General features: G+C 39.1%; 1 protein-coding gene across 3 annotated transcripts; it reads left to right on the plus strand.

Annotated features, from left to right (window-relative positions):
• The first annotated feature begins 255 nt into the window (after positions 1-255).
• On the plus strand, positions 256-26,049 carry Fem1c (fem-1 homolog C). 3 transcript variants are annotated; one of them, XM_087896072.1, is made up of 3 exons: positions 256-469; positions 1,275-2,005; positions 21,482-26,049. In XM_087896072.1, the coding sequence occupies exons 2-3, from the start codon at positions 1,462-1,464 to the stop codon at positions 22,789-22,791; spliced, it is 1,854 nt and encodes a 617-aa protein (XP_087752198.1). In that variant the 5' UTR covers positions 256-469; positions 1,275-1,461; the 3' UTR covers positions 22,792-26,049. The 3 variants fall into 3 exon arrangements, with proteins under 3 accessions (XP_087752198.1, XP_087752199.1, XP_048275024.1); XM_087896073.1 differs by having other exon boundaries at positions 256-465; XM_048419067.3 differs by lacking the exon at positions 256-469 and adding an exon at positions 930-1,104.
• The last annotated feature ends 1,726 nt before the right edge of the window (positions 26,050-27,775 follow it).

The raw sequence follows: 27,775 nt of genomic DNA on the forward strand, positions 1-27,775 counted from the left end.
CCTACAACCCCCCCCCCACCTCCCGTAGCACGCAGGCGCAGCCTTCTTGGAGTTCGCGCAGGCCCCGCCCCCTCCCTGCCGCCCCGCCCCCGCCGCCCTGCCCCGCCCCGCCCCTAGGCGGTTGCTGGCGGCAGCCGCCGCCCTCCCCCGACCCAATGGCGCGGCGGCGGCGTCAGTAATGTGAAGCAGTGCACTGGCTTGTCCGGCCCCCGGGCCTGCAGCCCATTACACCATCAGCCGAGGCAGCCGCTGCAGCCCGAACGGCCTGGGAGGGCGGGTGCAGACAGCTCCGCGGGGCGGGGCGGAGCGAGCAGCGCGGCCGGATTCATTCCTGTGGGGCGCGGGGCATGGAGGAGCTGTGCGACCGCAGGCGGAGCGGGGCAGCCTGGGCGACGGGGACAACGGTTTCCATTTGAAGGGGCGGTCGGAGCCGGAGCAGCGGACGGCGGGAGGGCCAGCCCCGAGGCAGGTAGTGGCGGCTGCGGCCTGGGGCCCGGCGTGGGAGGCCTGGGCGGGAGGAGGGCGTCGGGGCGGAAGGCCGCCGGCGGCGTCTTGTGGGCCGCGGGGCCCGGGGCGGCGGGCGGCTGGAGGGTTGGGGGCGAAGGTGACAGGGCGATCGCGGCCGGCGGCCGGCGGCGGCCGAAGTTAAAGGCTGGGAGGCGGCGGGGTTTCCTGAGCGCCTCGCGTAGTTTGAAGGGAAGAAAGCCTTTCCGGCGAGGTTTTAGCTTGAGCGGGCCGCGGGTTGGTGCGTCTGACCTTTTTGTTCCTCGTCGAAAGCCACCCCGGCCACCATGAGGCCTTCCAACCTCGCGCCCTTGGCGGGTTCTCTGCAGATGCAAGAAAGAAACATTTCTGAACCCGCCGCCGCCGCCGCGACTCCGGCCTCTTTCGGTTACTCGCTGGGCGTGTGCAAAGCCAAGCCAGAACAAAGCTGGGCTGGCTAGAGCCGGACACGGGACACGAGGACACCGATCGCCGTAGTGTTTCATTTTCCGCACACGGGGAGAAACTGCCTCCCACCGCAACAGTCTGGTCTCCGTGTGAACCCTTTTGTATTTTCCGATCGCAGCTTCCTCTGAGGGAAGGAGGAGAACCGTTCCTAAAGTACGGCCTTTCCCCTGTTTCTTTTCCCAAGGTTAGAAAATAGGGAAACCCAGATCGTGTGGTTTTTTTTTCCCCCTCTACTTGATAGACAATCCTAAAACTGCTACTTTTTCTTTCTTTCTTTGTTTTTTAATTTTCTTTCTTTCTTTCTTTTTATTTTAATTCTCTAGTTTGGTGCTCGGCTCCTCCGATGTTGGAATGCGATCGGACTGAACATACTCTTCGGTGGTTTTATATCCGTTCTGGGGCGCGGTGACTAGCATTGAACTTTGGCTCCTGTAACTTGCCTACGTGGAGAGTTAAACTGGAGCTTTGCTTTGAAGGATAAATAAAGCTCAGCCTCCCGACTGGACATAAATGGATCTAAAGACAGCCGTGTTCAACGCAGCGCGCGATGGCAAACTCCGGCTCCTCACCAAGTTGCTGGCTAGCAAGTCCAAAGAGGAGGTTTCCTCCTTGATCTCGGAAAAAACAAATGGAGCCACACCACTCTTGATGGCTGCTAGGTATGGGCACCTCGACATGGTGGAGTTCCTTCTAGAGCAGTGCAGCGCTTCCATCGAAGTCGGGGGCTCTGTCAATTTCGACGGGGAAACCATCGAGGGGGCCCCCCCTTTATGGGCCGCGTCTGCAGCAGGACATCTGAAGGTTGTCCAATCTTTGTTAAATCATGGAGCATCCGTCAACAACACGACTCTAACCAATTCAACTCCTCTTCGAGCTGCGTGCTTCGATGGCCACTTGGAAATAGTGAAGTACCTTGTAGAACACAAAGCCGATTTGGAAGTGTCCAACCGACATGGGCATACATGCTTGATGATTTCCTGCTACAAAGGGCACAAAGAGATCGCTCAGTATTTACTTGAAAAGGGGGCAGATGTTAATAGAAAAAGTGTTAAAGGTGAGTTCAGCTTTTTTTTTCTTTTTTTGAGTGACTGCCTCCTATTTTCAGGAAGTCTGATAGCCGTTTTTAGCATCGTTGCTGAGTAGGCCTGCATTGCCAGATCTGTTTATTAGGTAACCCTTGCAGTATTTCCTTGACTCTGTTACTTGATAGTGCATTAAACAGATGTGGCAAGCGATTCCAGACACTATATTAAACAGCGTTTTCTCTCTTGTCCCTATAGTTACAGAGCATATCAGTGGCAGATGAGCTTAACCTTCCTGCCTTATAATTTGATCCATTTGGAAATAGAGTGAAATGCAATACATTGTTTTGAACTTTTTTTTAGAATCACTTTGGAGTAGTGAGTCACCATCTTATTTATTCTAGGTAGACATTTATTTGTTACTCTTTCATAGAAGGCTAGACCACACTGCCTTGCAAGGATTAAATCTGAAAGGGGATATCTGTTTCACTTACTTGGGGCCAACAGAAAATCCTTTTATGTAGAACATGTATTAAGTGTAGCAAGACAGAAAATGGATTCTAAAGACCCGCTTAGGACTAGAAAAGTTAAACAGGGACTAGGTTAAGCCATTGTGGATTTGTTGGAAACAATTTAGGGACCTTCATCAGGAAGAGTTTAGGTTTACAGATGTCTGTAGCCTTCACTACGGTATAAAACTGAAGACAGTTTTAGGTTAGAAATTCTTAAAACCTTTAACAGAGATTTTCTCAGAACAATTTGATAGCCTGAAGATCTTACTTAAGTAAATCTGCACAACGGTAAAATGATTCTCTACCGAATTTTGAAAAGCTGTTAAGATTTTAAAAGTAGCATAAATCAGGCGAAGAATTTTTCAAACATCATAAATTGACTTGCATTGTTTACAGTGAAAAATGTCTTACCACCCATGCATTCTAGACTTCTATAGAAGCCTGCAATCATTTATGGTTTGTTTCATTCTTCTAGAGATAGACGGTGCACCCCTCTCTCCTTGCTTTACTTTTGCTGTTGGTATTTGTGTCTGCACACAAGTGAATCTTAATCCTAGGTTATGTCGCTCAATTTCAGTAAACATGGCTGACTCATTCTTGTTTTATACAATTTTTCATTGAACATTTATCATTAATTGAGCTAGGACTCTGCTAGGATAAACAATCCTGCTGTTTGAAGAAAATGTGTATTAGCACACTTTTGTGAGAATAACTATAGTATGAAGAAACGTATGCTTTGTGGTAGAAGGCAAGACACGAGGTGGGGCCCTGTGCTACTGAGCATGTTTATAACAGTAGGTTGTTTTTTTTTTTTTTCTCTAAAAGGGTCTTATAAAAATGATACAAGGCTATTGAGGTATTTTTCGTTTTGTTTTGTTTTAAGTTTTTCAGAGCAGATGTAAAACTCTTTAAAAAAGAATCCTGGTGCTCAGACAATTCTTCCAATGATGCTTCTAAAATTTTTTATAATTTTGTATTTCCTAAATATACAGATATGTGTGTGTGGTTTTCTTTTATGTCTTGTTCTATAACCTGTTTTTTTTTAGATTAGTAAGTTGTTTTTAAATTCTTAACCATAGCTCTGTAACGAAGTACTCTTAGTGCATGCTTGTTCATTTTTATAAAATAATTAAATCTTGTTGGGATAGTTGATACTACAGGACATACAGTAGCTTTAGTGTTTTTTACTTTAAAATTTTTTTTCCTTTTATTGAAGTTAGATTTTTTTTCTCCCATATTATATCCTGATTATGGTTTCCTTCCCTCTACTCCTCCCAGTTTTTCCCCCACTTCCCCTCCCATCCAGAACAATTCCTTTTCTGTCTCTCAGTAGAAAATAGGTTTCTGTAGGAATAATGATATAATATACTATGATAAAACTAAGACATTGGAATTGGACAAAAACAAACAAATAGAAGAAAAAGAGCCTGAGATAAGGCACAAGGAACAGACTCACTTGCACACTTGGAATTCCGCAAAAATACTAACCTGACAGTTACAGTATATATGCAGAGGACCTGGTGTAGACCTGTGCATGCTGCCTCAGTCTCTGAGTTTATATGTGCCAATCATGCTGATCTAGAGGGCCTTGTTTTCTTGCTTCTACTCCATCCCCTCTGGCTCTTACATTCTTTCTGCCTCCTCATTCCTGAGGTTCCCTGACCCTTGAGGGAAAAGATTTGTTGGAGATGTTGCATTTAGAGTTAAGTGTTCCAAGGTCTCTCATTCTGCATATTGTTTGGTTGTGGGTTTCTGTATTTCTTCTCATCTACTGCAGGAGGAAGCTTCTCTGATGGCTGTGCAAGGTACTAATCTATGAGTATAGCAGAATATCATTGGAGTCAAGGGCAGAAGTATTTGGTTTTACCCTAGGTCTATCTAGTCTCAGGTCCATGGTCACCCAAGCAGTGTTGGGTATGAGTTCAATCTCATGGACCTTACCTTAAGTCAAATCAGATATTGGTTGGTTACATTCACAAGCTTTGTGCCACCATTGCAGTAGTGTATCTTGTTGGCAGGGCACCATTTAGATCAAACTGTTAGTGTCTGACTTGGTATTTGTTACTCTTTTGGTAGAGTGCATATAGTACCTTCTGGTACCAAAGATGCTAGAATGCAGGGGTGAAGGTTCTTTATAAGTACCAGCTGACTTCTCCGTGTCTAACGAATTGTATAGGTGTTGTCTTCAGCAATGGGCCCTTGCCATAATAACTTTGTGGAGAGCAACATACACTCTTGGCAGCAACCTGGGTTGTTTGGGAATTCCCATGGGATCCACTCTAACCAACAACTCAGATGTAACCGGATCCCAGTACTGGAAGCTTTGGTGACAAGGAATTGTTCTTTGGGTCTGTCTTCCCATTATTTGGCTATTTCATTTAGCTTGCCTTCATTTATGTATATGTTTTAGGAAACTTCTACTGTGTTAGGTTTCCATACTACTCCTCAAATGGCCCTTAATTTTAGGTGTCTCTCCCCATAGTCCCCAATCTTCTTTCCCTTCCCACTTGATCCCCCTGTTCCAGCCCACCCATCCATACATAGCTGTTTATTCCCTTTCTTAATAGATTTAATGGTTCCCCTAGTCCCTTACTCTCCCTAACTTCTGTGGTTCTATGGATAGTAGTTTGGTTATCATTGATTTAACAGCTAATATGTACATATAAGTGAACACATACCATATTTGTCTGTCTGTGTCAGGGTTACTTCACTAAGAATGATTTTTTTTTCTCCATGGGGTGCTGGCACGTGCCTTTAATCCCAGCACTTGGGAAGCAGAGGCAGATGGATCTCTGTTAGTTCAAGGCCAGCCAGGTCTACATGAGCAAGTTCCAGGACAGGCTCCAAAGCTACAGAGAACCCCTGTCGTGAAAAATAAAATAATTTTTTTTCTTGTTTCATCCTGCGAATTTCATAGTTTCATTTATTTTAACGGTTAAATAATATACACCCATTGTGTAAATGTACCACTTTTTTTTATCCATTCTTCATTCCATTGAGGGACATCTAAATTGTTTCCAATTTCTGGCTATTATGAATAGAGCAGCAATAAACATGGTTTAACAACAGTCTGTGTGGTAGGATGAAGCATCCTTTGGGTATGGGCCCCACAGTGGTATAGATAGATGGAGATCCCATCTTCCTGAGAAACCACTACACTGATTTCCATAATAGCTGTGCGAGTTTGCACTTCCACTAGCAGGAATGAGTGTTCTCCTTCCTCTGCATCCTCACCATCATGAGCTATCACTTGTTTTATTGATCTTAGCCATTCTGATGGATATAAGATGAAATCTCAAAGTAATTTTGGTTTAAGAACTGCATACTTGCCTAGCAATGGTGGCGAGCACCTTTAATCCCAGCACTTGAGAGGCAAAGGCAGGCAGGCAGATCACTGAGTTTTAGGCCAGCCTGGTCGACATGGCTAGTTCCAGGACAGCAAGGCTACACAGAGAAACCCTGTCTCAAAAACTCAAAACATTTATAAAAATAAGAAAAGAACTGCATACTCTTCTAATGGAGCTTTACATTGATTCTAAATTTTTGATGATAAATTGTTTTTGTAAGCATTCTTCAGTATGATTTCTTGTTTGTTCCTGATTGTCTTTACAGGTAGGTTGTTGAGTTAAAAGACTCAACTTTTTTTTTTCAAGGTAATTAAAACAAAAAGGGGGATGGCTAAAATATATGATCCCTTAGTGAAGCTTTTCTGATGTTTTGTTCCTTTGTTTAGGGCTTTATTTATCAGTTTAATAATGTCCATTATTAATATAGCCAGATGTTGATGTCTAATTGGTGTGTTTTAAGTTCTTGAGTCAGTGGAGAGATGAGTACTATACTATTTATATTACAGTTTCTAAATTTGGTATAGATACCTCTGTAGATAGAAAAGGAACAGCCCCTTTCTCACCACCATTATCACAGCTTTGTGTGTGAGGATCTGTGAGCTCTTCTTGATCTGCTAAGTCTGAGTCATTTTCTTTGGTATCAACATTCTTTTTAAGAAGACAAGTAGGGCCAAGCAGTGGTGGTACACACCTTTAATCCCAACACTCCAGAGGAAGAGGCAGGTGGATCTCTTAAGTTTGAGGCCAGCCTGGTCTACAGAGTGCGTTCCAGGACAGCCAGGGCTACACCCCTGCCCCAAAATACTTAAGACAAGCAAGAAAAGAGTTAAGCCAAATGTTTCAGATACCTTCTATTTTAAATATACACACAGATAGAAGATTTTATTATTTTGTGTGTACTGTATTAAACTTTTTGTGAAGCCACTTTGGGTCCATAATTCTTTTTTGGGGGTGGGGGTTTAGAGACAGGGCTTCCCTGTAACTTTGGTTCTTTTCCTGAACTCGCTTTGTAGACCAGGCTTGTATTGAACTCACAGAGATCTGCCTGCCTCTGCTTCATGAGCGCTGGGATTAAAGGCTGCGCCACCACCGCCTGACTGGACCACGATTCTTAATGAATGTTGGTGACAGATTCCAATATATACACATGCTTACCCTCCTGTACTCTGATCTTGAATCTTTGATTCTTTGATAATTGTTGTTTGACTGATGCTGAGATTCTTGGGTGTGGACATGAGGGAAGGGGAAGTCATTGATTATCAAAAAGAAGGAACCACTTAAAACTGATTAGGACTGGAATAGTATCATAGCTGACTTAGCAGTAAAGAAGGATTTTCTCCTGGTTTTTAGTTCTACTTTCAAAGTGCTAAATGCTGATAAGACTAGGTGTAGAATGGAGAAGTTTTTCTTTTTAGTGGTAGTGGGGAACCCAGGGTTTCATGCATGTTAGGCAAGTGCTCTACTTCTGAGCTACATCTTCGACCAGTTTCTTAGAACATAATATATGTCATCCATTGGAAAGTATTGGGGAAAAAGATAATATCAAGAGGTTATGCTTGGTCTTACTTTAAAATGCATATGAGTCCTTCTTTCCTTTCCTTTTTAACAAGTAGTTGGCAGTTGACTATTACTCTAGCTTTTCCATTACTTTTTAAGAGGCTATTGGCAGTTTTTGAATATATTTAAATGGAAGGTTGAGAGGGTACTTAAGTCCCTTAGTATATCAATGGGCTGTTAGAACTAGGCTGTCCAAAGATGACTAAGGCAAGATCCCTGTTCTTGATTCCCTGTTCTTGATCTCAGAGACAGCTTCATAAGCAGATATTATTAGATGGATGGGAAAAACTTTATCCCCAACAGCACACTACCTAAGGGGCAGTGGTTCCTTCTTTTTTCATAGCATTCCATAAGGGAAGAAAATATTTCAAATATTTAGAGTATCTTTCTACTTTAACAAAACAATTAATTTAAACCATTTTTAATCTCAATTTTTATCTTATGCATATCAGTGTTTTGTCTGAATGTCTGTCTCTACATCATGTTTGTGCCATGCCTGTTGAGACCAGAAAGGGAGTGTTAGATCTTTGTGGGACTAGACAGACAGCTTTGCGTTGTGGATTCTGGGGACCAAACTCAGATCCTTACCACCAAGCCATCTCTCTCTAGCTCTATTACAGTTGATTTTTAAAAGTATTTATTTATTTTGATTTTATGTACACATTTGTCTGTGTGAGGGTCCCTGGAACTGGAGAACTGCCATGTGGGTGCTGGTAATTGAACCCAGGTCCTCTGGAAGAGCAGCCAGTGCTCTTAACCACTGAGCCATCTCTCCATTAACAATTGATTTTTGAGACAAGTTGGTTCCTATTTAAAACCAATGACCTCTAAATCTGAAGAGATTATATTAATCCCCAGAACTATCACTCAGCACTTCACATTTATGGTCATCTTTAGCTTCTTTTGCTTCTGTTTCATTTGAGATAGTTTTATTTATGCTTGGAGTTTTGCTTTTGCAGCTCTCAAATGAAGTTACTTAAGCCCTTCATGTCCGCTTTTATATCCAAACTGCCGGGAATTTAGCAGGTCAGTGTTGAATTAGGCTCTGTAGGTTCAGTTGGAGATTGGGCCTAGAAGACATCAAATCTTCACTCATGGGTCAGTCAGTCATTTTAGACAGTCAAGGTGATGAAGTAAGTTGGTAATAAGATAATTATTGTGGCACTGTGGAGACTGTGAGATACGACTGCTGAAAACGACTGTGCACTGACTAGAAGTGCTTTAGGGAGATGGAGAGATAGATCACTAGTTCAGAGTGGTTTTGCTCTTTTCTGCGGACCAAAATTTGAATCTCAGCACCATCTTGGTCAGGTCACAAACACTCCAGCTGCAGAAGATCTGATAGTTTTCTGGCCTCTGCAGGTACCTGCAAACACCTCTTAGACATAGATACATATGCACAATTCTTTTTAAAATCCTAAAATATGAGTATAGTTTGTAAGATACAGAATTTTAAAAATAATTGTCCCTTGAAATGATGTTGGATTGAGATGTGTTGAAAGGTTTTGATAGTTTTTCAGGCTTAGGAAATGATATGGAGAGGCATAATGTGAAAAATACCACTAGAATCCAGTAATTGGGATGTAGGTATAAGCATAAGGACCAAAAGGCACCCAGGGTTAGAATAGAAAAAGAGCAGTAAATCCAGGTAAAGAAATTTAATTTTGAGCCAGGTGTGGTGGTGCATGCCTTGAATCCCAGACTCACAGCCAGGAAGGACTACATAGTGAAAAGACCCTGTCTCAAAAAAACTGGGGGGAGGGAATGGGGGGAAAGGGACGGACCTGTCATGCAGGGGTATTGTAGGAGATTGGTTTTCATTATATTTGTGGTTGTGAGCCTAGCCTTTAACAGCTGAGCCATTTCTCTAGCCAAATAACTCTTCATTAGATTGCTTTTCATTGTTGTGGTAATCATGATCAAAAGCAGTTTGGGGAGGAAAGGGTTTATATTAGCTAATGTGTCTCCCTTGTAATCATAGTGAAGGGACATCATGGCAGGAACTGAAGAAATGTGAAGGAACCTGGCTACTGGATTGCTGTCCATAGTTTGTTCAGCTTTCTTTCCTATACCATCCAGGATCTCCTGCCCAGGGGTGGCACAGTGGGCTCAGTCCTTCAACGTCAATCATTATCAAGGAAAAATTCTATATAGACTTGCTTTTAGGCAATTTGATGGAGACATTTTCACAAATGATTTAAGTCCTTTTCCTAGAAAATTTTTGCCCTGTACCATATTGACAAAAACAGTAACCCAGCAAAATGTTTCCAGTGGAGAAAGAACTAGAATTTTAAAAGCTTTCTGGCACACTGTGAATGCTTGAGGCTGGAGACATTATATTTTTATCTTGTATATTAGGAAAAAGAATCTGGTCCAGAGTATTGGTCAGTAGGCTTGCTAAGTGGCTAAGCTGGATTAAGAGAGGAAAGGTAAACTGTTTGGCAGGCAAGCCCTGTGTTTTATAGTCTTTCATTGGGGGATAGGCCCATAAATTAAAAAGGTTATACAGAAATCAGTAGTGTAGGTAGACTTGGTAGGGGTTCAGAAAAAAGAAAAATCAGTTCAACTATGTGACAGATAATTGCGTTAAAAGATTTGTGAGACTTAATTTGAGCAGGTTTTTATCTTTGGCTCTTTAGTATGATAATCATTTAAACACAGATGAAGAGAATATGTCAAACTACAGTGTACCAATCATCTTGCTTTAGCAAATATATCCACATTTCTCATTTTTTTTTAAATGCCTTTTTACTTCTAGGTGGTGGTGGCATATGCCTTTAATCCCAGCACTTGGGAGGCAGAGGCAGCCTGGTCCACCAAATGAGTTCCAGGAGAGCTAGGACTGTTGCAAGAGAAATTCTGTCTAGAGGAATCAAAACAAAACAAAAAATTATATTTATGTGTGTGTGTATATATATATTCTTTCATTGCCTCTAAATAGTTGGAAGCAAACCGAAGGCATTGTTCCTTTCTGTCACATAGTAAGAAACACTTTATAGAGTGTGGTACCTTTTTTGAAAAGATTTATTTATTTATTATGTATCCAACATTCTGCCTGCATATATGCCCACACGCCAGAAGAGGTCACCAGATCTCATTACAGATGGTTGTGAGCTACCATATGGTTGCTGGGAATTGAACTCAGGACCTCTGGAAGAGCAACCAGTGCTCTTAACCACTGGGCCATCTCTCCAGCCCCAGAAGAATACTTTTGAACACTTAAGTGTATAGGAATCTCAACTAGTAAAAGCTCTTTTATAAATTAAAAATTATTGAAGATAATAGACTAGGGTAAAGCTCGTTATTGTGGTAGATAGGTTTTATTTCAGTGTACGTGAATACTGTGTTGAAAGTTCTCTGTTCTTTTGAGCTTGAGGACATTGATCAGCCTTTGGTTATCTTCAGCACACCTACTTGCAGAACAGAAGGGCTTAAACCTTCATTCTGCTCTGCTGTCTGGTTTTATTTTGGTTTAGTAAGAGTTCAATAATTTACTAGTTGAATTCATTAACATTTTTAATGCAGATGTTCAAGTTGATCCCAACTTGCTTTCCCTTTGTCCTCTTTATGTATCCTTGGAAGACTTGCAGGTTAGCTGTAGAAGATGTGTAAATTGAGTTTATGAGAAATATCTTTGTGGTTAGCTTTCTCTGGAGATGAAACTTTAAACTTTGAATTATCACAGAATTAAACCAAGGTGTGTGAGATGGGCACCTTATGGGTGTGCAGTATGGGATGTGTCTACATTTTCCAGTTGTTGCCCCCACCATTAACTCCCAAGTTTTATGTATTAGCTTTTAGATGTGTGTGGTCCACTCATGGTGTTCATTTCAATCAGATTTTCAATGATTTGTTAAATCTTTTTGCTTAAAATAAAATTTAGGATTTCTTGATATTTTAGAGATTTGTGCCTTTGATGTATTAAGATAATATGTGGTAGAAGACAGAGGCGGAAAAACCCAATTTCAGAAGGCACTGTGAGTGTATATGTCCAAAACATCTCTCTTCTTCCACCTTTCCCTTCCCTTTGGGAAGAATTGTAGTTACATAGGAACCTGTGAATTAGAACAGCTTGGAAAGGGAATTGTAATGAAGTCTGAATGTAACATTGGTGTTTTCAGCCTTCAAATGAGTGTTGTACAGATGGGAGCTGGTTTCTGTCCTCATCCCTAAGCTCCAGGGAGTTTAGTCTTGAAAACTACTTCATATCAAATCTTTTTCTGGAGTAGTTTTTCATCTATCCTGCATCCTGCTTTGGCAGATAGAAACAATAAAGTATTTACTCTTGTTGTGAGCTCATTGGCTTGTGTTACTGAGTTTCTGTATGTTTCTGTTTAGTGCCTCGTGCAAACACTTAATGGAGGGCACACAACAGTCACGGCAGTTTGTCATTAATTATTTTTATTTTTTCTTGCCCCTTAGTGTCTCCCATGATATAACATACATGGGGGAAGGGAAACGGCAGGACCTTCCAGTACTCTTCTATTATTCTAACTCACTTCTGCATTTCTCAGCTCCTTCAGTGCAGAGAGGGATCTGCCTTTTTGTGCATGTGCTCCATCCCCACTCCCGTCTGGATCACTTCTAAACTAGGCCCAGGTACAAAGTCGAGGAAGAATGAGTCATTGGTCAACCATAGTAAGCTGAAGAAGAAAAATGAATTATTTTTGTGTATTTTCAGACACATATTCTACAGTATGGTCTTTGTTTCTTTCAGTCAAAACTGTTTTACCAGAAAAATGAGTGTTTTGATTGTTACTGAATTTTCAAATGTCTTTATTGAGATCCAGTTCACATATCATCCACTCATTTAAAGCATACAATACAGTGGATTTTTTTATTGTGTTTAATGAGTAGAGTAGCTAGCACTGCAGTTTTTCATGCCCCAAACTCCATATTTATTGTCTACTTCATTAACCTCTCTCTAGTGATTGCTAAGTTTCTTTCTGTCCCTGTAAATCCTCCTGTTTTAGACTTGTATAAGTACAGGCGGAATATATGGTCTCTCATGACTTGCTTCTTTCACTTAGCATAATGTGTTCCAAGCTCATTCAATTGTAGCATATCAATTTAGTTTTTATTATTGAATAATAATGCCTTTGTATAGATCAATGGCTCTCAACCTGTTGTTCGTAATTTCTCTGGGTTGAGCAATGCTTCCACAGGGGTCGCCTATGATCACAGAAAACAGGTATTTACATTGCGCTTTATAACATTAGTTAAATTACAGTTATGAAGTAGCAACAAAATAATTTTATGTTGGGGATCACCACAACATGAGGAAACTATCTCAGCATTAGGAAGATTGAGGACCACGGGTATAGATACTACCACTTTTGCCCATTTAGCTATTGATGAGTACTTGATTGTTTTATTTTTCAGCATTATAAGTAATGCCATTTGTATAAAAATTCCATGAGTATATATTTCCATTTCTCCCAGATGAATGTCTTGCTAGGAGTAGAATAGGGTTACAGTCATCACTGTTTAACTTTTGAGGATGTAACAGGCAGTTTTTCAGAGCAGTTGCATAGTTTAAATTCCTCAGAACATAGGAGGGGCCTAATGTTTCTGCACTCACCAACACTTGTTCTTTCTACGTATACCCATCCTAGGATTGTGATTTTTGGTTCATATTTTCTCATGACTAATAATGTTTAGTCTCTATTCATATGCTTACTTGTATTTATTGGCCATTTCTGTATCTTAGTGTCTTCATTTAGTTTTGTATGTTTTATAATTGAGCTATTTAACTTTTGTATTACTTAGCTTTAAGAGTTGTTTATATAGCTGGACCTGGTAGCATATGCCTTTAATCCTAGCACTTGGGAGACAGAGGCAGGGGGATCTCTGTGAAATCAAGGCCAGTCTGGTCTACAAAGTGAGTTCCAGGATAGCTAAGGCTACACAGAGAAGCCCTGCCTTTAAAAAAAAAAAAAAAAAAGAAAGAAAGAAAAAAAGTTGTTTTTGTATTTGGTATACAAGTCTTTTATCAGATATATATTTACAATTTTTTCCCATTCTATGGATTGTTTCTCAGTTTTGATGGTATTGTTTATAGCAATTTGAGTTACTTTGCAGATTTAAAAGAGATAGTTGCCTATTACATTTTTATTTTGTGTTAGTGTGTATGTTTGTGGGCACACACATACCACAGTATACATGTGGTGGTCAAGAGATAAAGCTGTAGGGTTTACTGATACTGTTTATGACTTAAGAGCTTTTCTAAGAATGAAAATTGTGACTTAATTGTAATATATACTATTTTCCTACTTTGACTCTTTCAAATTTAGATTAAATAGCATATTAATTTGGCATATTGGGACACACACTTCTATGTCTTTCTTTTATTTTTTGATTTAGGTTGCTTAGTAGCATTTATGTTTAAACATTTCATTCTATTCAAGTAGGGGAATTATAGGTCTGTACCACCAGGCAGGGCTGAAGATAGAGAATTCTTGAGGCTCAAAAACAGTCCTTCCCCAGGGTACTGGTGTATTTGGGTTACTGACTTTGAGAAACATATTGACTCCATTGCTTGGCACAGGCTTTCATACATCAGCATGAATTCTTTTATGTGTTTGCTATTAATTAATTGCAGGAGTCTTTAACATTTATATCAGTGAAAATGCTCTCTCCAAGTGCTTCTTAAGGAATTTAACCATGTTTTAACACATGAGCACCCAGTAGGATGCTGTTCTGAATATCTTTGGAAGCATCCACTGAATATGGCTACTATCCTTCCAAATCCTCTTTGCTCTGTTTTTGAAGCTACATAACTGAAGATCAGTCACATCATATTAACTTTGTACAGAAATTCTGTGAGTTAATGTTTAATATGCCTTTAGCTAGCTAGCTTGAAATTTAAAAGGATGCCCACTTAATAGAAGTGCCTTTTGAGAAATTATACAAGTTTCCATTATGTATTTGGTGAAGGAAATTGTTTTTCTTCAAATGAATTTGCTCAGGCATTGAAAATTGTGTGATACAAAGTGCTTTTCTTTTTTATTCTTTAAATTTATGAAATCTCAATGTCAAATACTTGTATTTTAAACCATTTTTAAAATTTTCATTTTTATCTCATGTGCATTCATGTTTTGCTTGCATATGTGGGTCCCCTGGAACTAGAATTATAGACAGTTATGAACTGTCATGTGGGTGCTAAGATTTGAACCTGGGCTCCCTGGAGAAAGAACATGTGTTCTTAACTGCTGAGTCCTCTTCAGCCCCCAAATACCTTTATTTTGATTTATGATACTTGGTAGCATTTTTATTTGAACATTGCATTTTTTTTTCATTGTTTCTTACTTTAAAAGTAGAAGACATAAGGTAACCCTGCTAAGTCTTTTGGAACTATAATCTTTGTGTTGTGTGGGTGTTTTAAGAGCTATAAAACACAAGAAATTCTTGAGTCAGATATGTAGTAATTGGCATATATTGCTTAAAATCAGTGATGATAGCTGTCAAAAGTATGGTCTTTGGCATGTAATTTAACACGGGCAACTAGAAAGAATATAATGATTTGATCTTTAAATTTGGATAAAATAGTAATTTTTTTAACAAAACATTTAGCAGTAAATTTGACACTTAAATGACTGGTAGTAAGATAACAAATAATTGTCTATCAGATTATAAAGAGTTTATACATAGACTCATCTCAGTCTTAAGTAGATGCCTTTTCTTTTCTTTTTCCTTTTTTGAGACCAGGTACTGTTTAGCTCTGGCTGTCCTAGAACTTAGTGTATAGATTAGGCTGGCGTCAAATTTACAGAGATCACCTGCCTTTTCTTCCAGAGTGCTAGAATTAAAGGCATGAGCCACTATTCTGGCTTTCATTAATTTTTTTAAAAGCAAAGAAATTTTTGTAAAACAGGATAAAATGTTTCATTAACTAGGAATGAAGTCATATAAATTAAAAAATTCAGAATACTATAAGAGTGAAACTTCCTGTGTCTTTTTTTTCCATTTCCAAATTTTAATTTTTTTTATACAGTGTATCTTAATCCTATCTCTCCTAATTCTTGGGCAACCTCTAACATGTCTCTCTGGTCCTTTCATGTCCCCTCTCCCTTCCTCCCTTCCTCTCTGTCTCCCCACAACCTACTGAATCTCGTTAGTGTTGCCTGCTGGAATGTTTGGTTGGATTGGTTTTTGTAACATGAAGGGCCGGCTTGTTGGGGTATCTGTCCCGCCCAGTACCCCACAGCCGGCATATCCCAAAGAAAAATCATACACAGGACTCCATAAGATTATAAACTGATTGGCCCATTAGGTCAGGCTACTTATTAATTCTTATAACTTACGTTACCCCATTATCCTTATCTACGTTAGCCACACGGCTCAGTACTTTCTCAGCTGGGCAGCTTACATCTTTCCTCTCCGGTGGTCTGGGCAGAACTGCGGAGGGAGCTTCCTGCTTGCCAGAATACTCCCAGTCTCTTTGCTCCACCTCTACTTCCTGTCTGGCTTTCCCGCCTATACTGCCTGCCTGGCCAATCAGCGTTTTATTAAAATTATTGACAGAATACAGACAATTCTCCCACACCAGGTTTTGTGCAAGTAATCCTGTTGACAGCGAGTTCATGACTGCAGTGGCCACGCCATGTCTAGAAATCGATGTTTGCGACATGTCTTCCCCATCCTCTGGCTCAGATGTTTCCTGAACCTTGTGAGGGTATAGATTTCTCACTTAGGGCTGAACACTCAATAAATAGTCATTTATTCTCAGAGTAAATAGTCATTATTCTCAGAGCTTTGACCAGTGGTTGTTTCCTGCATTAACTACTGACTGCTAAAGAGATGCTTTCCTGGCCAAGATTGAGGGCAGCATTAATTTATGTGTATGAACATTAATTTTTAGAAGGCAGTTTGACAATATTTTAGTGAAACAACAGTAGTGGGTTCCCCCAGGCCATATGACTGCCTGAGCCATGGGCTTTTGACTAGCTTTGCAGGATCTGACAATTCCCTCTGGGAGAGCAGGTCTCATATCTAATCAGAGAGCAGTTGGTAATCCCCATAACAGCCATGCCGCTATTGCACCAGTGTGTACTTTCGCCTGGCAAAGTCAGTGTTGTGGCATGCAAGGTACACTGCTGAATAAGTCTGCCTGGCTCTTTTTCACTTCTGCAAATTTATGTATGCCTCTAATTTTTTAGTTTAATAGTGCTGCTTATGTTTTTTCCTCATAATTTTTTGATATCAAACTTAGTTATTTTTAAACTTTTTTGTTATGTGTACATATAAAAGTATGCATTACTGTGAGCACAGTTTGGCTATAGCACCTAGATTTACTTAGTACTTTCATTGCCTGTTAATTTCCTTTTGACTTTCTTCTTTGACCCAGAGATTATTTATTAAAATGATTTTTAAAATTTAAAATATATGTGATTTTTTTTTTTAAGTTACTGATTTATTTTTTGAGATGGTGTTTCTCTGTGTAGCCCTGGCTGTCCTGAAACTCGCTCTGTAAACCAGGCTGGCCTTGAACTCGGTGGTTTGCCAAGGCAAGCGTCACCACTGCCCATCTTTGTGTCAGCCATTTGATAACCTTCAAAACTTACTTTATGGTCTAGATTATGATCTGTATTCGTATATTCCTTTATCTATGGGGAAAAATATTTTCTACTATTGTTTCCCCATTTTCAGTTCTAATATTTATTTTTGTATTTAGGGTGTGTATTGCATGCATACAATTTGCCTTGAAGTTTTGCTTGCATTTAGTCCATTTTTTCTTCTTCTTAGTAGGATCATTTAATTCATTTCCATTTAATAGCATTTATTCTTGTAGTTGGATTTTCATCTGGTCCTTTTAGGCTCTATCTGTGTCTTTTTGTTTCTCTCTCTCTCTCTCTCTCTCTCTCTCTCTCTCTCTTTCTTGGTTTTTCGAGACAGGGTCTCTTCTGTAGCTTTGGAGCCTGTCCTGGACCTAGCTTTTGTAGACCAGGCTGGCCTCAAACTCAGAGATCCGTCCGCCTGCCTCTGCCTTGTCTTTTTGTTTCTTGTTTGCCTGTTTGTTTTGTGGAGATTTTTGGGTTTGCCCTCTGGATTATCCTTAATTTCCTTTTATTTCTCTATATTTTAGGGAAAAAACCTTAAATCATTATAGTTTAAAATCCTTGAACTGCTTTTATAGTGGTTGCCCTTGTTTAATAGTTGGCATACATTTCTCTTTCTTTCCAACAGTGCGACCTTAGGACTTTAGCTGCAGTTGTTCTTATTCTTTGTGATATTGCTACCAAATATTTTACTTCCATAATGTAGTATTTCAGAACCAAAAGATAATGTTGAGAAAGCTATATTTACTTAGATTTATACCTGCAGATTTTCCCTTTTTGTGTATCTGTGCCCATGTCTCCTGGCTTCTATGTACTAGTCCTTCAGCTTAAAAAAAAATAAGATATTTAGGCTTTTCTTAGTAATAAATGTTTTAGTTTCTTTATCTGATAGTGTGTGTTATTTTTATTTATCTATGATGAGGATCTAGAATTGCAATTTGGCAGTTCTTTTCTGTTAGGGGTTTTCACTGTGATTCAGTGTCTCAGCTATGTTCCTAGTGAAACTTTGCTATTTATCTTGCTACTCTCTGGCAGAGAATGAGTGGAAAGCCTTCTGTGGTTTAATGCTTTTCTCTTTGACACCCCCCCCCCAATACCTTTATTGAACCTTAATACAGCTGCCCTCCACCTGTATTAATTTTGGAAACAGGGTCTCTCCACAGCTTTGAAGGTGTTAAGTAGGCTGGTCTGACTGACTGGCTAGCCCCAGGAGTCCACTTGTCTACTCCCTCCCTAGTGCTGGGTTTGCAAGTGAGTGCCACCACACTCAGCATTCTCTACTCAGGTTCTAGGAATCAAGGTCATTTCCTTGCTTGCAGTGCAAGCAGTTTACCAACTGAGCATTTTCCCCAGCCCTTCAAATCATTGTTGTCATCATGTAATGCACAGAGGAGAAAACAACATACAAACAGAAGAGCTGAAGAAAAAGTCCAGGGAGCCAGGCAGTGGTGGCGCACACCTTTAATTCAGCACTCGGGAGGCAGAGGCAGGTAGATCTCTGTGAGTTCGAGGCCAATCTGGTCAACAAAAGCTAGAGCTAGTTCCAGGGCAGGTTCCAAAGCTACACAAAGAAACCCTATCTTAAAAAAGCAAAAAACAAAACAAAACAAAAACAAAGAAAAAGAGAGGAAAAAAAAAAGCCCAGTGAGACAATCATGAATATAGTTACTGACACAAATTTCTATATGAGGTTTAACATATTCACAGATTTTAAAAATTGGATATTCAAGGAAATCTGAAAACTACAAAAAACCAAATAGACATTGTAGAACTAAAAAAATTCAGTGGGTGGCTTTTTAAAGTGGATTACTCCTAGCAGACTAGAAAATTCATGAACTAGAAGGTGGGTCAGATGAAAATACAGAGAAAAATCACAGATGGGAAAAGACTATAAGAGACAAAGGGAACCATGCCAGAAGGTCAACATGCTTAATGCCATGGTCCCAAAGCATGAAAATAAGCCAAAAGCAGTATTTAAGGAGGTAGTCTTAGAAGTCAGACTGCTGGATAGTTAACAGCGCTTGTCTTAGTGTGTGGAGCAGTTGGTAGTTGCTCAGTTCAGGAAGCTGGATTGCCTCTGCAGTTCCCTTCTGGAAATGAAGACTTGGAGGATTCCTGGAGAGCACTGGTCTTCCGTCCATCTCAAAAGGCTGGAGAAACTAGGTTCTGGCATCAGCACAGGCTGACAGTAGCAGTGGTCCTAACAAGATAGATGTACTCATGAGCAAGGGGTGAAAACAAGCAGCAAAACCCAGCCTGTTCTCCTCTCACCAGAAGAGTGGTGTGAGGATTCTGACTTCTCACTTAGACCTTCCCAGAGCACCTAAATAGACATGCTCAGAGGAACATTTCAAATCCAACCATGGTAAGAACCAAGATTAACCATCTCAGCACCTGAAGGATGATACCTTCCTTCCACAGGCACACACATTCACACAGTTGATTTGAGCTCTCCTATGACAGTCTCATCCTCCAAATAGTATCTATATTTGCTTCTAGTGTTTGAGTACTTCTAGTAGCACCTTCAGTTATCGTACTAAATTTGATTTACTTTTTGTGATGAGCTTATCTAGTTGTAGTTTGCCCTATGCAACTGTAACCGGAAGTATGGGCGTTTCTAAAACTCCTTTCCTGATGGTTTGTGGCTGCAATGTCAGGCCATTGAGAAGCCTGGTTTTTTAGTTGTATTCTAAAATCAGAGCTAGTCTTCTTTTTCATCCTGGATTATTCTGTTGATTCTTCAGTGCTTACAAGTAAAGTTTGAGATTTGCATTTGTTGTTAGCCATGGTGTTGCATACCTGTAAACCCAAAACCCAGGAAGTACAGACAGGAGCTCAACAGTTTGAGATCTGGGCCTATATCAGAACAAAAACAAAAATGAGGAAAGGACAGATGGACTAGGGAAAATGAAGAAAGTGTTCTGTTTAGTTTATTTGAGATAGGATATAGTCTGCATAGACCAGGCTGCCTTATTACACTCTTCCCACCTTTACTTCCTGGCTGTTGGATTAGAGATGTGCAGTCATGCGGGGCTCGTAGTACTTACCTTAGTGTGCTCCTACTGATTTGTTACTGCCATTACTAGATAAAAAGGCCTCCTCTTCTCTTTCTTTAAGACAGAATTTTTTTTTGCCTGCTCATGGATTTATTCAAAATATGATTTTTTCATTAATTAAAGAATTTTAGTTCATTTAAAATTTACTTGCTGCATCCCTATTCTTTATGTTACTCTTAATAGAAAAGAATGCCATCTAAGCCTCTTGTTTTGGCTTCTAAAGATGAGGTCTAAAGGAGCGTGTGCAGCTTCTGTATGCTTTCTTCCTTTCATGAAGAGCTCCCATCTCAGAAGAGATGCATGCTGTTTTGTCATGGCATTCAGCACTCAAGGTTGTTATTGAGGACTGGGTCACATGGGCACCTTTTACCTAGCTATATCCCAAGTTTCAGACTCCTAGTCAGAAGCCAGCTGTTTCACATAAAGTTCATAAACTACAGTTTGGCACAGTGAGCCACCCCTGTCATTTAGGGAAAGTTTTATGCTGGTGTAGAGAACAAGTTTCCAGATGCCAGTCTGAGGCTAACCTTGTATCTTTCTGCAAATGGCAGTTTTAGCCTGCTTTGTTAACATTCTATAAATATACCCAGAGTAATGTGCTGCAGACACTTTCTGCAAACATTGTATATACGTACATACCAAAAATCTGCATGCCGGCTTCACTTCTGATCAATGGTCAAATGGTTATTGTTAACCTTAGATATGATATCTGATGTTTATACCAAACTATTTCTATAGTCTGTTAATAATAAACTGGTGTCTTTTGTCAGTTTTAATTCATGTTTAGGGTGATGTGATAGTGTTAGAATGTTTAATACATCTAAAAAGAATGTTTAGAAAATTAAATTGTAACAGGAAATCACCCATTATGAAAGGGTTTTGTTTATCTCCTTTGAGAGTTTATACTGAACCACTCTCAGCGGACTTCTTTTTCCTGTGAGAGCAGTGTTTTTAAGAATTCTTTGGAACAAATTTTGACGTTAACAGTTAACTCAGTCATTTAGGAAAAGAAAAATACCAACTACAAAAATGAAGTAGAAGAACCTTAGCTCCTAAAGATGAGATTTTCCATTTATAAATGGGGAAACTGACCCAGAGAGCTGACTGTCTGCAAAGCTACAAATGACTTCATTTTGTTTCATCCATTTTTGTTCAGAGACTATCACGTTTATTTGAATATGAATGAGATGTGCCAAGGGGCCATTGATTAAGGAGTGTTATCTGTTGACTTTATCTGGGCATGTTGTTTTGTTTTCCTTTTCATATTCATCTTAGTTGAGTTAATTCAAGAAGTTTCATGAGTATTTTCTTCTGCTCGTGCTGTGTATCAGACACTAGTATTAGGTGCTAGAGGTAATCATTTTCTCCTTTGTGATTATAATAGATCCTACTTGTAGCCAGTTGGCATTGCCTGTGCTTTCTTTTCAGGTTGCTTTATAGCCTGGCCGTTCAATGTATTTTTTTTCCCTTCTCTTTAAGGCAATACTGCATTGCATGATTGTGCAGAGTCCGGAAGCTTGGACATCATGAAGATGCTGCTTATGTATTGTGCCAAGATGGAGAAAGACGGCTATGGGATGACTCCTCTTCTCTCAGCAAGTGTGACTGGTCACACCAACATTGTAGATTTTCTTACACACCATGCCCAGACCAGCAAGACAGAGCGTATCAATGCTCTAGAGCTTCTGGGAGCTACATTTGTCGATAAAAAAAGAGATTTACTTGGGGCTTTGAAATACTGGAAAAAGGCAATGAACATGAGGTACAGTGATAGGACTAATATAATCAGTAAACCAGTTCCACAGACACTAATAATGGCTTATGATTATGCCAAGGAGGTAAACAGTGCAGAAGAGTTAGAAGGTCTCATTGCTGATCCTGATGAGATGAGAATGCAAGCACTGTTAATTAGAGAACGTATTCTCGGTCCTTCTCATCCTGATACCTCTTACTACATCAGATACCGGGGCGCTGTCTATGCCGACTCTGGAAATTTTAAGCGATGCATCAACCTATGGAAGTATGCTTTGGATATGCAGCAGAGCAATTTGGACCCTTTAAGCCCAATGACTGCCAGCAGCTTACTATCTTTTGCGGAACTATTTTCCTTTATGCTACAGGACAGGGCTAAAGGCTTGCTGGGTACCACAGTTACATTTGATGATCTCATGGGCATATTGTGCAAAAGCGTCCTTGAAATTGAGCGAGCTATCAAACAAACTCAGTGTCCAGCCGACCCATTGCAGTTGAATAAGGCTCTTTCCATCATTTTGCATTTAATTTGCTTATTAGAAAAAGTTCCTTGTACTCTAGAACAGGACCATTTCAAAAAACAGACTATCTACAGGTTTCTTAAGCTGCATCCAAGAGGAAAGAATAACTTCAGCCCTCTGCATCTGGCTGTGGACAAGAATACTACGTGCGTAGGGCGGTACCCTGTTTGTAAGTTTCCATCTCTGCAAGTTACTGCGATACTGATAGAATGTGGTGCTGACGTGAATGTCAGGGACTCTGATGACAACAGTCCCCTGCATATTGCTGCTTTGAACAACCATCCAGACATCATGAATCTCCTTATTAAATCAGGTGCACATTTTGATGCCACAAACTTACACAAACAAACTGCTAGTGACTTACTGGACGAGAAGGAGATAGCTAAAAATCTGATCCAGCCCATAAATCATACCACATTGCAGTGTCTCGCTGCTCGTGTCATTGTGAATCATAGAATATATTATAAAGGGCATATCCCAGAAAAGCTAGAGACCTTTGTTTCACTTCATAGATGATAATTGGAACAGTACTTCAGCACTGTTAAAGCACGAGTTGGTAACAGTTGTTTCATAAACGAGCACTATTGTGATAACACCAGCATCCATTTAGCTTGATATCATTGTGCTCTCATTGGCTAACGCATTGTAAGCATCAAATTTGCAGGATTGGTTTCCCAGTATTTAATATAAATATACCGTATAATATATTGTTTGTGAATTATTGAGAAATGTGATATCATATTCAAATTTCTAAAATTGTCTGCCAAAGGCCATTCTGGTTTTGTTTGCTGTTGGGTGGTAGAGACAGAGTTAACTGTTTTCAGTGATGTCTTAATACTTTACTAGTTTGTGAATTTTATGCAGTTGAAAGTCATCCTCCTGGGCTCCCACTTCTTCTGTCTTCAAGTTTTGCCTGTTTCCACTTTTTTTCCCTAACCATTTCTGCTATATGTTCCCTGAACCTCTAGATCCTGCTAGGTCATAAACCTTATGGACTTGTTCACCATTTGCAGACCATAAGTGCTTTATCTTCTCTATGCACCGGCTTAAACTGGACTGTTGTGTGTTGGCATATTCTCTATGCAGCAGTTGGTCAACTTCAACTCAAAACACTGTTTTCTTAAGTTACAAAGTTCATTTCACAAAAATACTCTTAGAGCATGTCAGTTTTTAAAATTGCCGGTAGGCTGTTTGAGCTCAAACTTTTTTTTAAATTTTATGTTCTGTTTGGTTTTGCTTTGTTTCTTCATATCTGAGGTTTCTTTCTTCAATCCACAGAAAATTTTTGTATGCTAAATTTGGGAAACAAAAAATCTATTACAACTCATTAACCCAGTTGAAATTTAGGTCTGTCATCTTAGTATATCATGCAGTAAAGGAAGACCTTTCTAAGTGACCTGCCTTTCATACTGCTCCAGCGTTGTCCTGCTTGTGCTGATGGTGTGACTAGGTGTAGAGAATCTGCTTCAATTTAACCTCAGAGTTTATCACACAGCTTAATGAGTCACATTGAGCTATTCAGTCGTTGAACTGCAGACCACTTTTAGTTACAAAAAGGCTAAAGCATGTCAGTGGCATGATGCTTGCCAAGCCAGACCTAGGCATTTCAGGTAATTACGGTATTTTAGTATGCAATTTACTGCCATAGTATCAAAGGTCAATACAGTGTTCTTTCTTTCTTCAAGTTTATGTATATCTTTTAAAGATAACGTGCATGAATTACTTTGATCTCAATTATTTGTCACCCTATTAAACACAAAAGATTGCACAGTGATTTCTGTACCCTTAATGAAAGCGCCTCCTCCCCATCTTTCCCTCCCTGTCACTTCCCCTCCCCTCAGCTCTTTCTTCCCATTCCCTCTTATTATTATTATTATTATTATTATTATTATTTTTCCTATCATAGATTTGTTAATGCCACAGAAAGGGCTCTTTTGACTTAAGGAAAGATAAGTGAAAATTAAAACTTTCAGGTAATCACTCAGCACTTTACCGTACTCAGTAGAATTTACAATGGTACATTGCCCAGCAGCTGTAGTTAAAAAAAAAAAATGTTCTGAATTAAATTCTCCCTATTGGTTCTAGAAAAAAATCAGTTTGCCTGTGAACTTCATGATCTGGATCACTTGGATTTAGAGGATGACATTTTATCCTGAGGGTTGATGTAATGTTATTTAAAGAATTGTCATTGCGATCACATTCATCTTTATTTAGTAAAAATTTGTAATGAAGAGTAGTAAATAAAGAACATTAGACTTTTTCATTAAGCAATTGAGGATTAATTCTTTAAAAAGTATCTCAACTCATTTTACTACATTTTTATTTAAATTTTACCATTGGAAAGATGAATTAGTTATCGGTGGGCTCTTTTTAATCCTTTGATGAAGAGGTTTTTACTGTGTTTTATTTATTGTGGGACAAGTCTGATAAAATATTTGAGCTGCTATATATAAGAATAATATGTCATTTAGACAGATATTAGAAATATCAAACTATTTTGAAATCGTCTGCCTCTAACTTTAGTATGCTTGAACTCTCTTTTTCTTTTTTAAAGTAAAGAAAGCTTGGCCATCTTGGTGAGTCATCATTGGTTGATCTTACTTGTGGGGTAGAAGATGACAATTTGACCTTAAGGGATTTAATACCTGCCTTCCCCTTTGCCCAGAAGAGTCTGGGTTACATGTTCTTATAACAAGGCTCATCTGAGGGTCACTGTAGTACCTGGTAGACTTACATCTCATAACCCCATATGAAATCAGGGTATCTCAGAGTGGCTCCCTTAAGGAAGAGCAGATACCTTGGAAGTGGTCTTCAATCCTGAAAGCTGCAGTGCTGTATTGCAGCAAGGGTGTGACTTTTCCTTTTCTGTTTGCCCACTCCAGAAATGCCATTGGGAACTCTTGAAAAAGCGACTCAAAGTTAGCCAGGATTTTACTTTAGAGTAAGTTGGTTCAGGAGTGCAGCCTCAGATAACTGTTCGGGCCTTCATCAGAAGAGTGTGAGACTGAATAAAATACACAGTTCTTAACATTTGTGGGTTTGACTTTGTCCATGGTGAGGAAATGATCTAATTGTATTCATTTGAATCAAACTAAACTGGGCACTGTAACGTGGTAGTATTGGCTGCTATTAATGTGTAAATCTCAACAATGTTTCTCCAGAAATGCCTCTGAATTTCAGATACCAGTTTCCTTTCCAAAGGCAAATAAGTTACAGGTTTAATAATGTCATTTTTTCTTATCCTGAAGTCTGACAAGCATAAGCCCCAGTCATCAAGATAACTTGGTGCCCTTTATGATTTTGAAGTTAAGTGATTGCTCATTTGCAAAGAAGTAATTTGTAATTTTTAAAAAAGAACCAAACTCATTTACTGTAAGTTGAGAAATTGTTTAGCTATATTTGAAAAATTTTTTTCCAGTTGCCCAGTAGAACCCCTCAGCTGAATGCACAGCTGTGTTAATCCCTGTAAGGAGTTCCCAGCAGGAAATGGGTGAGGAATAGTGTTTCTACACCCTATACAGTGACTCCGTTACTTGGAATTTGAACCACTTTGAAGTTAGATACTAAGGAAATTTGAACTGCTTGTCATCCTTTTTCTTTTCCTTTCCCTCTTGTGTGTCACTAAACAACTAGTTTCTTTCCCTTTTGTTGGTTCCCATTGTGTATCTTTTAAAAGAAGTACTGTATTCAGATGCCAGCCAATAAATTGTCACACAATGGAAAAACAATATGCCACAGCATTGTAAGGTTTAATAAAATTAAATTTGCACCAAACTTAAGTATGCTCTTATTAACTCTTAATTCTTAATGGGTGTTACCTGGAAATATATTACAGTGGATTCCGGGATTCCTTTTTTAGAAAAATTGCCTGATTGATAACTTATAGCCAATTAGAACTTATACCATATATTAATGCTCTGCTATGTAAATAAGATGACTTGTATACGGTTTGTTGCAATGGTTTTTTTTTCTAGTAAATACTATAGGAAGGCTAGTGAAAAGCACAGAAGCACTACTTTTAAGCTTATTCCTATCTTAATTGCTTCGTATTGTATTAGAAGAGTGTGCAGTGATAGGCTTACAATGATGGTAAGTTTTCTGTACTTCTGTTTCAAGTGATAAAATCTAAATTCCTTTCCCTATGTCTTAAGTTATCTAATACAAGATTTTAATTGATCTAGAAAGTTGGTCATAATTCTAAACTCATGAGTATAAATTAGAATCCAGTGTCATAACTTTTCCCCTTTGGAATATCAATGTACCTTATTCCTGATAAGTATATATCTCTTTTTTGACCATTCATCTTTAGTCCTGTCTGTGTGTTAACTATGGTTGTCCACATCATCGCCACAAATACTAAAAGAAAAATTCTACCAAACTTGAAAGGAAAAGGGTATCTTATTTTTAAGATTTTGAACAAGATGTATGTGAGATCCTCTACCTCACAATGCCATGTTTTGTTGAAGTTTGGCCTTTGGGAGTTAAGAGGAATAATTGGTTCCTGAGTATCATGTTACTTTATTTTATGTTTATCATAAAAGGTCCATTAAAGAAGATTTTCTCATTAAATTATAGGTTTACATTACTATGTGAATTGAGTTGGTTTTCCTCATGAGTCCCTTTTAACGATTTGATGACAAATGGTTTTGTTAGTACAGTTGGGATATAGTTATTTTCTATGCTGTGGTGTGAGTGAGAGATACCCAAGATTTGACATAATGCCAAAACTGAAAATAGAATGATCATTCAGTCTATTATATATATGAATCATAAAAATTCTCAGTAATCTTTGGTGAAGGGAGCTCTACTAATACAAGAATTTTGAGTTACTTTTTTTTTTTTTTTTTTTTTTTTAATGAATCTGTTTTCTTTTTCCAGTGCTGGGATTACAGAAACGAGCCCAGTTAACAAGTCTACCTTCTTGGCCAGTGGGCAGCAATTTCTGTTTATTTTTCTGGTAGCTAGTGTTAAAAGGTCTATGTGGGCAGAGGCTGCTTATTCGTTTCCTGGCTGCCCAGACCTGAAGTAGTCACACGGAAATTATATTAATTAAAACACTGCTTGGCCAATTAGCTCATGCGTACTTCTAGCTAACTCTTACATCTTGAATTAACCTATTTCTATTAATCTATGTATCATCGTGAGGCTCATGGTTTACTGGTAAGGTTCTCCGGTGTCTGTCTCCTGGCAACTACCTGGCATCTCCTCTGATTCTACCTTCTTTCCTCTATCTGCTTGGAATTTCCGCCTTACTCTATTCTGCCCTGTCATAGGCCAAAGCAGCTTTATTCTTTAACTGATAAAAGTAACACATATACAGCAAGACTTCCCATACCATTTTCCCTTCTCTATCCAAATAAAAAGGAAGGTTTTAACTTTTAACATAGCAGAATGAAGACTGTAAGTCACAAAACAATCCCACACCAGTTTGGAATTAAAATTAATAAAAGGGTTATTTATTTAAAGGAAAAACTTACAGATCACTGCCCTAGACAACAGC

Source organism: Myodes glareolus, chromosome 13 (genome assembly GCF_982192425.1).
Source record: "Myodes glareolus chromosome 13, mMyoGla1.1, whole genome shotgun sequence".
Classification (NCBI taxonomy): domain Eukaryota; kingdom Metazoa; phylum Chordata; class Mammalia; order Rodentia; family Cricetidae; genus Myodes; species Myodes glareolus.

Excerpts from the sequence above, each read along its gene's own strand:
- Fem1c (XM_087896072.1), top strand. The coding sequence starts at position 1,462 with ATGGATCTAAAGACAGCCGTGTTCAACGCAGCGCGCGATGGCAAACTC. Across the intron at positions 2,006-21,481 it reads TAATAGAAAAAGTGTTAAAG|GCAATACTGCATTGCATGAT; the intron begins GTGAGTTCAGCT and ends CTTCTCTTTAAG.